This window comes from Malania oleifera, chromosome 7 (genome assembly GCF_029873635.1).
Source record: "Malania oleifera isolate guangnan ecotype guangnan chromosome 7, ASM2987363v1, whole genome shotgun sequence".
Lineage (NCBI taxonomy): Eukaryota > Viridiplantae > Streptophyta > Magnoliopsida > Santalales > Ximeniaceae > Malania > Malania oleifera.
The window spans coordinates 99,222,702-99,238,296 of record NC_080423.1 but is presented as its reverse complement, the minus strand read 5'-3'; the positions used below and the strand labels follow the sequence as shown (position 1 = coordinate 99,238,296).

The 15,595-nt window shown below is 36.2% G+C and overlaps 1 protein-coding gene across 2 annotated transcripts in view; it reads left to right on the top strand.

Moving 5' to 3' along the window:
* Positions 1-15,595, top strand: part of LOC131159317 (uncharacterized) — a 28,892-nt gene that overhangs the window by 10,906 nt on the left and 2,391 nt on the right. The window contains exons 2-11 of one of the 2 annotated variants that reach the window (XM_058114113.1): positions 3,485-3,583; positions 3,797-3,854; positions 6,001-6,081; positions 6,216-6,287; positions 6,384-6,631; positions 6,738-6,809; positions 7,938-8,054; positions 8,164-8,245; positions 8,370-8,416; positions 15,224-15,305. In XM_058114113.1, coding sequence (XP_057970096.1) covers positions 3,485-3,583; positions 3,797-3,854; positions 6,001-6,081; positions 6,216-6,287; positions 6,384-6,631; positions 6,738-6,809; positions 7,938-8,054; positions 8,164-8,245; positions 8,370-8,416; positions 15,224-15,305 — 958 coding nt within the window. The remainder of the gene's footprint in view (positions 1-3,484; positions 3,584-3,796; positions 3,855-6,000; positions 6,082-6,215; positions 6,288-6,383; positions 6,632-6,737; positions 6,810-7,937; positions 8,055-8,163; positions 8,246-8,369; positions 8,417-15,223; positions 15,306-15,595) is intronic. The other variant, XM_058114114.1, reaches the window with a different exon arrangement.

Here is a 15,595-nt window from a genome sequence, read left to right as displayed (position 1 = left end):
CTAAAAAATAAAACTCTCAAAGTATTATTAAGCCCCTCGCTCCATTCCCTTCCCTTCCCCTTGCTTCCCTAGCTTCCATACACGGTGTTAGGGCTTGATCAAAACAATTTTAGGTGAAAGTGATTATATTGTATAAAATTATTTCTATGATAATATTGAGAAATTCAATTAGTAAGTGATAATATAAAAATGAACACTGTAAGAAGCTTCAACAACCAACTCACTCTTAAATAGTGATTTTAGGCTCAAAATCATTTCCAAACTCAAAGAATATGACTTATCCACCAAGTTGTTAAAGACTAGCCCAAAACAAAAGTTGTGCTATAAAATCTCTTCTAAATCAAAGGTATTCTAAAAGGATACTTAGTATTTCAATCGAAGAGAGCAACTTGAGAATTGCAGGAGATGAAATTAGAAATTGGATATCTTTAGGAAAATTAAGAGAGAACATAGTTACCTGGAATGCTGTGCATTTTAAACTTTCGGGTGGTGGTACATGAACAGGTTATGGGTACAGTACTTAAGAGATATGCAGTTCTTTTGGTGGTGGTTTGGGGGGAGGGTATGCTTAGTGGGTACAACATTTCAGATCGTGGTATGCGCATGAACGACTTATTTGGTCGATTAGTTGATACGCTATGTTGGATTGCAGTATGTTTTGAATTATTTGCTTAGGATGAGATAATTACCAGATGTACTCAAACAAAATTCTCAGTGACTCAAACCACAGACCACTCTCTCTCTCTCTCTCTCTGAATCCATCCACCATAGCAGCAGTCAAAAGCCCTCTTTTATCTCTCTATCATAGTCTGAGCCCTCTTCTCTCTTGTCGCGACTTTGAAGCAGAAGGAAGCCCTCTTCTTTCTCCTGTGGCAGGCTTCACAGCCACAGGAGGCCCCTTTCTCTCTCTTGTTGCAGGCTTTGCAGCCAAGGGAAACTCTCTCTCCCTGGCAGGCTTGCAGCAGCAGCGAATATTTTTGCATTATTTTTGAAATTTGTCAATATTTTTATATGCTTTTTCATTTGAAAATGGTTAGCAAATCTGGGACGCTACTTTGGGGATTTGTATCCTGGTCCCCATCAATCTGGGACACTATTGAGCCACTATCAGTATGGGTGATCTGGATCACAGTTCCCAGGGGAGTGACCCAGGTAACTATGACACAGATTTAGATTTAGTGTGGCACAATGAGATATATTGCTTAAAGTGAGGAATTAGTGAAAATCATGACAAAAGGACACAGAGTGGGAGCAAAATCGTGAGTGATAAGAGGAAAATTGGATGTTTAAGGCTTTGTTTGGTAAATGCTGTAGTTTTGTGAAAATTTTTGCACAGAATTCGCTATAAAAGTCTGCCAAAGGATCACTTTCAAAGTTACTATTTCAGTTAAATACTATTTCGTAAGTTTTTTTCACAAAAGCGATGATGTTGTATTTTATGGTTGGTAATCTCTTACCTTGCTTCTCAAAAATTTTACTACAGGGCAACTGTAGCATCCTGTGACCACACATTTATACACATTTATTTTTTGATCAGTCTACATCTGGCTATGCCAGATTTTCTGCAGAAAACAAAGGGTGATGCTCTTGTTCTTGCAGCTCTCTCCACCAACACTCTTAATGATTGCCTTGTGTTATAATTTTCAAACATAATGCAAAAGGATTTTTGTGAAAAAATAGTGCAGATGAAGGATGGACTCCAATGGACAAGTTTGGCAGAGATGATTTTGTGTTCTTATTCTTGTGAAACCCTCGAGCAAATTGATGGATTAGGGCATGTTTGGCTAAGTTTTTTAGAACAAAGGAGGCATTTGATTAGTCCTTCTGTGCAGAACTGCAATCCAAAAAAGTACACCAATTTTTAGGATGCCATAAAATAAAGTTTTCCATGAATTTGGATACAATCTAAAACTCCAGCCCTTTCTAATTCCATCACTCACATGTTCAGAACATTTCCACAACTACCCACCGCTGCTCGTCACCATTGTCATCACCAACTCCTGTTGCATCCAACCACCTCCTTACACCGCTACTCATTGTCACCAACCACCACCACCACCCACTGTCGCCAACTGCCGCTGCCCACCAACCACCACTAACTGCTGCCGCTGCCACTGCCACTGGTAACCACCATCACCCATCATTGCTAGTCTTTGTTGCCCAATGCTGCAGCTCGCTACTGCCATCCAACACTGCCCATCTTTGCTGACCGCAAGCTCGCTGACTGTCACTACTGACCCCGCCACTGTGAAATGTTGAATGCTAGCCACTCTGAAAACAAATGAATAAGAAAAAGAAGAAAAATTTGCTTTTAGATTATACAAACACAATTTTTTTTTCCCTATTTTCATTTTCAGAAAACTAAACTTGAATTTAATTACCCAATGGCACAATACAAATTACTGTTTTCATTTTGAAGACAAGAGTCTGGACACAAAATTTTGGATCTTTAACCAAGTGGAGCTTGGGGTATTGTTATTGGCTGTTCTATGGTTTTTGAATGATTTTATTATTGGAAGAGATTTCGGAATTGTAGGTATTAGGTGGTGCTCTGCTTGACTAGGAGCAGTTTAGTTCTTGGAGACGGTGGATTCTAAGAGGAAAAGGTCATTCTATTTTTAATACCTAGGGTGGTGGAGGGTTTTTAATGGGGAGATTTTGTGGTGGCATTGAAGCCAGTTGTTGAACTGGTGAAAGATTAGGTTCCAGTGCAGCAGATTGGTGTTTTCTCAGATGAGAATAAGAAACTTGGGCAGAATAAGAGGGTAAATAGTCTTGTTTACCCCCTTATTTTTTTATCAAAAAAAAAAAAAAAAAAGGAATGTTGTTTCCGGCTTTGAAATTTATTTCCGCTACTGTTTCTCCTCATAAGACACCACTTGTTTTTACACAAGAACTTCCCCTGCATCTGACATGATTAATTTCTCTTGCTTTTCTTTGTGCTTAATTACTTGCTAATTTTGAATTTTGAACTCTTTGTTTCTAATTTTTACTGCACAAAGTTGTTTTTCAAGCTTACTATATTCTGCCAGTTTGCTGGGGAAATGAAGAAAATAAATTTGGGCTCTTGTGCTTTCATTTAATTTTGTTTCATAAGCCTCAATCCTGCTAATCCTTTATCCTTGTAGTTGTTTCCTCAGTTTAGTGAAAGTTTTGGTTTTAATAGGTTTTAAATATTGAAAAATTGTAAATGTTCTCTTCTGGTGTCTATCCTTGTGCTGGGTACTTGATGAGGATTTTTTAAAAAAAATTTAAATGTTTTCACTAAATTTCATTCAGTGTTTTTGGCAAGGTTCCACATTATCGAGAATGATGAAAAAGGTTAAAAAAAATTTAGTTTCATTTCATGCAATTTTTCCAGCGAGCAGAATTTTGGGGTTTAAAGGAGGGTCTTGCTTTTGTTTATTCTTTATTTAAAATTTATTTATTTTTTATAATGTGAACTTGATTTATCTTTGATTGAATAAAGTTATTCTGCTTTCAGCTATACGGGGTTCCAATCAGCAGAAGATACAGAATATTTGTCAGATAATATGGGGAGATTGAGAGTTCAAGATGTGGGGGAAGGCAGTGTAAAGATCAGGTGCATTTCATGCATATTTGTGTTAGCAAATTTCTAGATAATAGATGGGCAGTGCAATTATCTTGATGATTAAAATTGACATTTGTATTTATTCTTTGTCAAATGAAAAGATTGAGATCTTTTAATGCAGTTGTGTTGGTGAGATGCACATGATTATAATTGCCATTTGTTGCTTTCTTGTTACTAGTACTATTCCTGGCAGTTCCTTTGCAGGCTTTATGAAGGAAGAATAACTCAGGGTCCATTTAGAGGGACTCCAGTTATCTTTAAGGTGATCCTTTTGACTTTTCCGCTTGTGTATTATGTGAATAAAAGCCGTGAGGATGATATGAAGTACACAATTTCATTTTAAAACCTTCACTTGGTTCTGATGCTTTGGCATGAGTTTCTACCAGGCTTCTAGGTTTTGTGGGTTCATTTGGCTAATCTCTTGGTACTGGCCTCCCCAAAATTGAAAGTATATTGTTGATAGAGATGTAGTCTGATTATTTTATTATTTTCTCATTGGATCATTAACGACAAGTGGAGAAAAATTTAAAACTGAAGAAGGGTAATATGAAGGGAGTCTGAGGCCCACTGGATTAACTAATGCACCTTGTACTCTCTTGCAATTGATTGATTGCATTGGACAATTTACTGACAGATTTATGTCTTCATAACTAAAGACTTTTAAGTATGCAAAAAGGGTGGTCCTTCCCCCCCCTGCCCCCCCCCTTTTTTTTTTTTTCGTTCTGTCAATATTCTTGTATATAATATTATACTACAAGTAAGAAGGTGCAACTCTCTATTGTACTGCGCTATCTGACTTTGCTTGTTTCCTCCTTCCTTCCTTACCATGTCTTCAAAACCAAATGGAGATTGTTAATTCTTGAACATGAGGATCTTATCAACTGGTGTTGTGGATTTCATTGGAAATGTGGTTGAGATAACTTTAGGTCTTTGGCATTGTTTGGATCTTGCAAAGAAAAAGCTCAAAATTCTATAAAAAGGAATCTATTTTCAGTTTTTCTTTGAGTTTTCCTTCTGATATCCCTAGAGTGCCCTGCCTGCTAAATGTCTTTAGAGCCGATTTCCTTTAGATTGGCAACACTTCGGTACATCCTTTATTTTAAGACTGATTTGTACTTGCCAGTGCAGGAAATTCACATGGGCAGAAGTTAACAACACTTTTCATCTTACCAATGTGCAAGTTGCTAGTTTACCTATCATAACCTTCCATGTCTGATATGTTATCTGAATATGGAGATGCATTGCATTTGGATATTTTAGGTATATTATCCTACAAAAGAAAGTGTGTTCGCTTCTTTGGTTAGGTGTTCCTTTCTTTGGTTAGCGTTAGCACTGGGGAGTCCTTGTGAGCAGGCTTTATATGCATGAGTGAGCACCAACTTGACCCAAAAGCTTAAGCCATTAGGTTTTAAGCCCATCCATGCATATATAAGCCACTTATCCTCCACTCAATTTTCCAATGTGGGTCAAACTTATGTGTGGTAAGTTCTATTGAGTGAGGCATCTATCAAATGGTTATGAGATGGAGACGTATTCTATGTATAGGAACCTTGACACTGGAATGCTACTGGGTAAGGAACTTTGTAAGTAGTTGGGGGAAGAAGTGTTGATAGCCTCACAATATGAGAGCTAGTATCTGGTTAAACTCGTGTAAAATAATATAAAGGGAGTACCGCTAAGCTGAGGTTGTCTTGTCTCTTCCACGGGTTGCTAATTAATCTAGAACAGTTGCACTTACTTAAGTATGACCATCTGTCATGAATGTTCTATTAGTGCAGATGCGCATCAGTTTCCCTTTTGTTATCAAGTGATCTCCACCGTCTCTTTCTTCTTATGCTATCATTTACACTCTCTCCTCCCCACCCTCCAAAAAAAATAATCTCTTATAATTTTTTATAACATTATTATTATTATTATTTTTTAAAGAGGGCGGGCCTTGGATCAACAGTAAGGTTGCTCCTTTGTGACTGGTTGGTCATGGGTTCGATTCCAAGGAAACAGTCTCTCTGCCTAAAAGTAGGATAAGGCTGCGTACACTGTGATGAGTCTCCCTTACCCTTGTGAAACAGGGAGTCTTATGGCCCAGGACGCTCTTTTTATTGTTTTTTTTTTCAATATTGTTTTTGTTATGTTTTGAATAATGAATAGATTTGGCTAAGGGCCTGATTTTCAGATGAGGAAATGGTTCCTAGCTTCACCCATTGAAGCCTTAAGTTTTCAGTGATCAAATTTTGGAAAACATTGGCTACTAAAATTCAACGAGAGTATTTAATGCATTTGAATAATTTTTGAGTGAGCAATTTTGTAACTAACATTTAATTGTTTAATAACGCATTAGTGGTGAAATCCTGCAAAAATATTGCTCCAACTTGAGTTCAACTGAGTTTTTAACAATTTTAATTCTGAAGGTGTATCCTGGACAGCGAGCAGGTGGTGCTGAGGCTGATATGATGGCTGCAAATGAGCTGAATGCGCATGCTTTCCTTCAAGTATGATAATAACTCATGTTAAATTACCTAAATACCCCTAAACTGACTGAAGGTTGCTTTCTCCCTAATATGATATGGTAAGGAAGTGGTTAGGGAATATCATTGTTATAATTTCATAAGCAAACATCCTGCAGAGCAGTTCAAAAGATCCTTGTCAGAATCTCCTGGTACTCCTTGGTGGTTTTGAGACAAAAACTGGAGAGCAGGTTTGTTATCTTAAATAGGAACTGTTAAAGCAGGTTTATTATATTAAAATTGAGATCTTTTGGTAAATACGATTTAAAGAAAATTATCCCTTACAGTGGCTTGCTTTTCGCGATGGTGGGAAATATAGTGCTGCTGACTATGCAAAGGTCATGAGTGAAAAGCTGTCAAGAGCGCGTCCCGGGGGAGAACAGCAGTTTTGGAATCCTTTTGAACATGAGCAAACAATAAAGTATAGAAGATATTTTGTTATTAAGTTGCTTCAAGGTGCTTTGAGTGGTCTAGCCTACATGCATGACCATGACAGGTTGCACCAGAGTCTTGGACCATCTTCAGTCGTTCTCAAGTATGCTCTGGGATTTTGCAGTTTGTTTTGCTATGTTACCGTGCAGATGTAGCCCTTAGAATTTTACGCCATCAAGACTATTAAAAATTCTCTTTAAAATTGGCAGCACTATGGTTGAGAGAGATGCCACGTACTTGGTTCCACGGCTCCGTGACCTTGCCTTTTCAGTTGATATAAGGTATGGAATTTTATATCTTTTAGGATACTTTGACTGTTCTTCATAGTGTCTTTGAAGGTTTAAAATTTATTAATGCTATTTTAGAAATTGTGCATGAATTAAAAATATTGTAGGTTTGCCAAAAAGACACAAACCTCCTCTTATATCTTGCAAAAAAACAAGTTTTTTGAGGGAAAGTCTGTCTTTTTGGCAAACCTTAGGGAAGGTTTATGACATTTTGAAACCTTAGGGGAGGTATTTGTCTTTTTGCCAAACCTCAGGGGAGGTGAGTATCTTTTACTCTAATTTTTATTTTCTCAATCCTCAATACTTGTGCTAAACTGCTGAAGTTGCTAATATATTGAATAATGAGTATATCTTGGGTTCTTTGGGTTTTAGTGTATTGCTCTTTCTATACATTTTTGAAACTCGTACATATCAGTGCCTGCAGTGCCATATCCTATAATTTCCTTTTCTGTAGTATCAGGAAAAATCAGACTAAAGTTCATGGAAGCATTGATTAATAACCATGGGGCAGAAAATTCTGCTTTCATAATTCGACATTTGTTACTAGTCGATGCTGTTACTTTTAATTGTGTTCCTGGTCATAAAATAAGAAAATATAAATTTCTTCTTGAAATGACAGATATTTTGTTTTTTTTTTATTTTTCTTTTTCTAAAGATGCTATTCACGTTACTATGTTTATCTGGTAAACTTCATGCCATCTAATCTCAGAAGATGAAGCTTTTGTTACCAGAGCAGATTGAAGTAGACAATTCTTAGCCTTCTGTTATGAGCTGAACCTATTGAGTATCACATTCCCATATCTAAATGGATGTCGTGGACATTCCTTTTCAGTGAGACGTAGGAGTCTTCGTTCTAAAACATTATTGAAGCAATCATATTGTGCTAACTTTCAATTCCTGTATGAAAAATTGTGACTTCCTCATTCATCTATTATAATAGTGCAAAAGAACAACGAAAAAAGTAAAAAATGTGGTATTTCTTGGAAAAGGAAAAAAATGTGGTATTTCTTTCTTATTGAAATGTTACGTAACACTATAACAGTAATCTACAATGACTTGCTAAGTTTAATATACCCTTAAAGCGGCTGTATATTCAAGTAATTCAACCACAAGGCTTCCCAGGTACTCAAGCCTGGAAGAAATTCCTGGAACATTATCAGATGGACTTTGGAGACGAGCATCTGCTGCTGGTGCCTTCAGTCCCATGGAGAAAAGAGCCTTTGGAATATCTGATGACATGTAATTATCTGAATTTTAAATTTAATTCATTTCATCAGTTGAGATCACCCACTCACTGGCTATTTATCTTATACACTTAAAAAACATTTATTTCTTTCCTGTTCTGCAGTTATGAAGCAGGTCTCCTCCTTGCATACTTGGCTTTTGTCCCATTCTGTGAAGCCGGCATCATGGATGGCCTTTCTTTACAAGTGTGTTACAATTTAACCAATAAAATTTGTTTCGTATGTCTGTTCACTCATGCTTTTGTCTTCATTGTGATTGACTGAAGTAAGTTTTTTGTCCATGGCAACTCTTTATGCCATGAACTTGCAGAGGCTTCTTGAAAGCACTTTTAAACTTGATCTTGAAGCTGCAAGAGAGTAAGAGTCCTTCTGTTTCCTATTTTTAAATGCTAACATTTTTATTAAAGCTCACAGACCCCTTTTGCTACTATTTTATGGGTAAAAGACTTAAGTTTATAAGAGCCATTGTTGGACTCCTTTTATTTATGGGCAATCCTTGGGCTGCGATTGACTCTTAGCTTGATTCTTTCAGAAAAATACTTTTAGGGGTCTTCAATTCCTTTTCTTAGCACCACAACCACCCCCTGCCCCCAAGAAAAAACTCCTTTTCTTAGACTAGAATACTAGATTTTGTGATATCTTTAATCATTTTATTGATTCATTATATAGATCTCATAAGCACTTAATAATCTGAGCAGCTTGCCCTTGAGTTTAACATGTTCCGCTATCGCTTTTCTTTGGATAGGAATGCTGTTTTGTGTCTGTTTCTCACTGTAGTTTATGTGTGCATGTACTGTAAAATATTAGTAACATATTACTGAAATCAATAGAGCCAAGAATATTCTGAAGTGAATATGACAAGGAAAGTTTTTTAGCTTTCCTTGTTGAGATTATATTTGATAAAATATGGTTCCTTAAATGTTATTGTGGCAAAGGACATTCTTTTTAATTGTTTATTCATTGATGTTATTTGCATGCAGATGTGTAGAAGTGTCATGCTCCATGTTTTCTTATGCATAGGACTATAGAATAATAACTTTTTGAAATCCACTGATTTTTGCTTGATCCTTCCTGGAATTATGATTTGCTGTTGAGTCACTTTGACTGCAAGTCTGCAACATGGGAGTTGTCTTCTGGCCCTTATTATGTTCTCATCATTGATTATGTATTATAATCCTACCATGCTGTTTATGTTACTTAGGTGGTTATATAAATGGTACACAAAATGAAGATAGCTAAAAGCTTTACTGTTTAAGCTCTTAGGTGGTCGGCTAACAATATATATCAAGCCATCCAACTCTCCTCCTTGTGAGATTCCATCTTGCTCGTGAAGACTAACAACTCGAACTTGGGTAAGTGCACAAACACAAATTGAAAAAGTGTACTACAACCAACATAATGAGGGAAAACATAGAAAACAAGAGTTAAACCCAAGTTGTCCTAAAATTAGAGCTCTTATGTCATGTTACATCTTGAATTTTCCAAAAAGCTTGGGGCCTTTTTACTTGTGAAAAATATTTTTCATTCTATTTTTTCAAATTCCCAAAAAATTACAAAAATGCACCTTGTTTTTCAGTTTTCAAGATTTGTATGGGAAATCTAGAAAACAGAAAAAAAAAAAAATGCTTTCCAACTTTCCTAAACAAATTTGGAAAACAGAAAAACAAGTTGGAGTTTTTGTAATTATTTGGAAAACTTGAAATGGGAAATAAACCTGTTCTCTACAAGTGAACAAGGCCTTGGCTGTTACATGGTGGGCAAACAATGGATATCAAGCTCCAACGAACTTAAAGAAAAAAAAAAGTCTTAAATTTTGAAGTGGACCTTACTGATAAATTCTTAGGAATTTCTGACATTGAGCAAGACATTCTTAAACAAACCCAGGTAATATAGAAACCAAGCAGGGCTCAAAGGTTTATTTAAAATAAAAGTTAACTGAACTTGCAATGGACTGGCTTGTAACCCAAGAATGGCTTGATATCTAAGTAAAACTAACCAAAAATGAAAATTTTTAGAAATTAGAAAATTTTTAAAAATTAGAAATCCCTTAGAATGAGTAATCTCCACCAAAACAAACTTTCTGAATTTCAAACAAGACTCATTTAAATTCTATATAAGACAAATACTAACACCAAATGACTACAAAACCATTACCAAACCATATTAACTTCTAAATATTGTGCATAGGTTCTCTTGGTGGTTTCTCCAAGGTGTTAGAAGCTCTTCTGAAAGTCCTTGGAGGTACATTTCTCAATTTTTTCCTCTTTTTCTTCCTTTGACAAAATTCAATTGGGGAAAGGTAATTATATTAGGTCTTGGGAAGAATTTTTATTTTTTTACTCTTCTGGAAGTCCTTGGAGGCGCATTTCTCAGGTTTATCGTCTTTTTCTTCCTTTGACAAAATTCAATTAGGGAAAGGTAATTGTATTAGGTCTTGGGGGGATTTTTTTTTTTCAAGTGAGGAAAAGGGGGTGGAGGGTGGGGCAGCATTATCTTCTTCGGCTTGGTTATATAGTCTCCCTTCCTGTCATAATGATGTGTTTTCGTCATTTCTTACAGTTAAGATGGATCTTTTTTCTAGGGGCTTCCATTATAGGGGGAATTTGACTGATGGAAAGGTGAAGTAGCTGTCTTCTTTACTCATTTTACTGGAAGGTTGTCATTTCTCTGCTAGAAGTGTTGGTAGAGTTTGATCTTCGGATTCATTGAGGGATTATTCTTATAAATGTTTCCTCTCTCATCTTACTAAGGTTGATGTGATCTTTCCTCTTTGTCGGTCCTTCTAATACAAAGGCCTTTGGTTGGTTGGTGGCCCTTAATAGAGTTAACACCAACAATCTGCTGCTTAGTAGGAGGCTCCAAAGCACGTGCTGTGGCTGGATGTGTCTCATGTGTGGTAACAATTCATACAATGTTTCTCATTTGTTTATTCATTGTTCTTTTGCTTGGGATTTTTAGAATACTCTTTTTGGGATGCTTGGAAAAATGTGGGTGTATCCCTAGGTTATCTTTTGCTGGTTTTGGGGAGGGAAGGATGCTAAAAGGTTGTGGAGATGCACTCTTTGCATTGTGTTCTGGGGAATATGACTGGAAGTTGTTTGGGAAAAGTTTTTCAGTGGGGTTCATTTGGGACAGGATTTGATACTTGGCTTCTCTTTGGGCTTATAGTGCTGCTGTTAAAGGTTGTTGTTTTCAAGATATCACCGAAGATTGGAGTGCTTATTAAGATGATGTAATTTCTATTTTCTTTTGACATAGGATTACTCGTTTTCCTTTTTCTATATCTTTTTCTCCTGCTATTTAATAAAGTTTCTTTTTCAGTAAAAAAATATCATTAACAAAAAAGAGATGGAATTACAAGGAGAATAAAACATCCTCCTAAAGGAACCGATGCAAATAGTTACAATAAACTGCTCTCTAATCCATAGAATATCTGTCAATGGCATCATTCCTTGAAAAAAACCCAAAGAATGTGCTAAAAAAAAGGAGGAAAACTACTCTATCCCACAATAAATGGACAGAAGTAGATTTTATGTGAAAAATTCTAACATTCCTTTCATGCACAAAGTCTAAGAAAGAGCAATCAACACGTACCTTACTCCTCCCAAAAGCCAAAAAATTCACCATCAGGAATACCTCCACTGTACATGGCAACATCACATTGACTCCAAAAATGTGCTTACTCATCTCACCAGGATTGGAGCACATATGTGAATTCCAGACTGGTTTCCTTACAAGGCCCCCTGATCTGTAGCAAGTCATTAGTATTAGTAGTAATCCTATTTAGAAAAATAGAATCTGCATGAGTTACAATAACTACAATATATTCAAATAAAACCAAAATTCCTCCTATAAAACCAGACTTGTAGCTCATGCAACTTCATCCTCTTTGATGATTTCCTCCCCTATCAGCAGGGTGGAGCCAAAAAGTTTTAGTTAGAGAGGTTCAAGTGGAGCCACTACATAAACACCCAAAAAAGTATTAGTCCAGGTGCAAACAAGGGATAAAGTATCACTTGTATCAGTTCAAGAGGAAGCTGAAATGGGCAGAGCACCTGGAGTTCTGGGGATTTCCAAGGCTAGATATGGTTGTTGGGTCTTTGGACTTGCATGTATTATGTTCCCGAGTAATTCTCATCTCAATATTTGGATATACTGAAATTCAAGTTGGTAAACAATTCTTGTTCATTTGTTCTCTTTCTAATGTTTGGATTAATCTTAGTTTTGTACAGAAATGAATTCAGCTTCTCGTATAATAATTTGAAAATAGCTTTCTAACAAACCTATAATAAAATAGTCTTTACTGGGTGGCACAAAAGGTCTACATAGCAACTAAGTACCTGCTTCCATAAGTGAAACTAACTCACCAAGTCATACAGAATTTTTATGAAAACAATAAAGTGCTCTGTAAACTCTCAAAATTTATCATGGATCCTCCAGCAAATAAAGACAGTTGTATAAAAAAATGATAATAATAATTTTTTAAATATTTAATATGCAAAAGAAAATCTGTTGACAGAAAAGGAGCTTCATCAAAGGTGCACTGATATGAAAGGTATGCACTTAACTGCCTTCAGAACTTCTTCTTCAAGTTTCCTTTTTTTTTTTATCAAAAAAAGAAATTGACTAATGGAAGTCACATTGGATAAGTGCAATCATCCATGGTCTGCAAAACTGTGGCCCTTCCTGGGTTCCTTTCATTGATTGGGCCTCATGATCTTGCTTGCTGTCTTTCTTAATCAAGTGTGCAAAAGTTTATGGTGGGCAGAATCAAATGGGTAATTGTAATCCTGTGGTTATGTATATTAGATGCTGTTGTAAATACTGTACAATGATTGTCACGCCTGCTAAATTTATTGCAGGACACAATAGATTAGAAGTTGGAGTCACATTTCTGGGGCCAACTGGATCTCCAGTGCCATAAGTTGATATTCAACAGAAAATGTGTACTCTGTTAGCATCTTTCTTCTGATGCACAGAACTTATTCTGCCCAGTCTGTTTGATCTTTGATCTTTTTTTCTCCCATTCTATTACAAATTGCAACATTATCACGCACAATTGATCCAAATTCAGCATACAATGGTTGAATTCTATTTTAGTTACTCACCTACTTGAGGTTTTGTAAAATCAGGTAGTTGTAAACTTTTGATGAGCCGTGCACGGTGCATCCTTGTATGCAACTTCTTTATATCTCGCATATATTTGGTAGTTTTAAACTTGGTGGATCTACCTTAATATTTTTGACTTTGGTGATGTAATGTCCCTAATTTGGCATGTAGCCATGACTCCATCCAAAATCTGATGGACACACCAGGCCTAGCAAAGAATATGTTTTGCAAAGCCTTTATTTGAATACTTGTAAGAGGCAAATTTAGAGTGAGTATTTGATAAAACATACATATATGTATTTCATAAAGTAACAAAAAAAAATATTTTTTCATTGACATGCTACATACTTTTCAACCCTCCTAGATTAAATACATAACTCCAACCAAACACAAGCTTAACATCTTCCTGCCAACTTGTACTACGTGTCAAAATTTGCAATGTTTTTGAACAAATGGAGCTTTCCTTCAGTTCAAACCTGAAATTGTTAAGAACTAAGGAGAGCAACCACAAGCTCAGTAGACATTCTTAATTTCCCTAATTAGTATATAAAGATTTCATTACTCTAAAATATGATATCTTATATGTATGCATAGACATATTGTGCATGAACATACTTCTTATCTAAGCAGTCACTTCATCTGGAGTTACTATTACAAAATATACGCAATTCTTGTCTCAACAAGTGCCAATTTTCTAGCTCGACCAACCACACTTCATGTAGAAATACTCCCCCCCCCGGCGCACCGAGATTTAGGGCCTTTCACCCAAGGGAGACAATCCCTACTTGATCAAAGTCCACAATATCACAGCCACAACAACACATGGTGCTAGCTATTTCACACAATAGCAATTCAACATATGCATACACAAGCTATGCCACAACTAGTAAAACCACCATCCTTACGAGATGAATAAATATCACATGAAAATTTTCCAACTGAACAACATATGCAGCTACGATAAACAAAGAAAACATATATGTAGCCCTATCAAGTGATTAGAAATAACAAGCTTAAATCTTGCTTATTAGTATTCAATTCCATGCAAGTTTCAATCCCTATTCCCTTTGAATACCCAAAATCCCTGGATGAATAAATAAAAATTAAGAGCATCTACCTTGATTATTGACTTCCCCAATTTGTTTGAAGGTTCCTCTGGGTTCTTTGTATTTTCTCCTGGTTTTGCCTGAATTTTCCTGATGCTGCTTGATTTTCTGCAAGGTTTTCTCTCTCTTCCTCTCTCTCTCTCTCTCTCTCTCTCTCTCTCTAGAACTAGGACTTCCATCAATTGCCGAGGTGTGTTTTTATTTTATTTTATTTTTTCCTGATATTCCTCATGGTTAAAATATATTAGCACAGTAGTTCCTATAGTGCTGGCAGATGTCTTCTAGGTGTCTGCTGCTGGAGTAGCTGCTGGTCTGTATTTCTACCAGGTGCCACACCTAGTTTGGCGTGCCCTAGCCTTTCTCTCTCTCTCTCTCTCTCTCTCTCTCTCTTTGCCCCAACTCTTATGTGATTTATGTTTTAGTGTGTCCCTCATAATTACCTATTATCTATGCCCCCCGAACAACTAGTGACCTGAATAAAATTCTCAATACCAATTAACATGACTTAATTAATGCACAACAGGGTTAGTGTCAAATTATTTAATGCAAAAGTAAAGTAACAACCATGCAAATATTACTAAAGTAATTTAAATTTACCATGGGTTAAAGAGTGATGCTGTCACAGGTGAATCCACCCTTATTGGTTTAAATGATCTTCTGGTTCGTCCCCTTGAATTGTTGACTTGCATTCTGCTCATCAGGATTTATGATAATTGGGCTGCCTCATATAGTCAGCGTAAGGGTTTTGTTGTTGCTGTGTGCACCTGCACACGTGTACATGTACATACGACTATCTTTTAAGTTGCATTTACAACATTTGTTGCTTTGATACTTACTTTGGATTTGTGATTTTCTTATATTACCTTTATACATATGATTTCTCCAAAAACTTGTGTTTTCTATTGTCGTTTCATCAAGCATTTTGGTTTACTTTCACTTCTTTGGGCAGGTATTGTTTGGCAGATGATCGCTTGTCTGAAGCTGTGAAGTTTCTGGATCTTGGTGATGGTGCTGGCTGGGAGTTACTGCAGGTGAAATTATAACCCCAAAAATCATTATGTCTAGCATTTCTTTCATCTATATTTTTCTATAATCCTCTGGCAAATAAATTTACATGTAAATCTACAGTAGCCATTTTTTTTATGCATCAATCAAAAAATTGAAATCTTTGAGGGTGCGCCTGGCCCAATTGTAATGGTGTTATATCTAAACCTGAAGGTCACATGTCCAAGTCAAAAAAATAACCTCTCCAAATGTGGAAGTAAGGTTGCAGATGTCATGCTTTCTCCAAACCCTTGATATGGCGTGTGAGCCTTGTGCA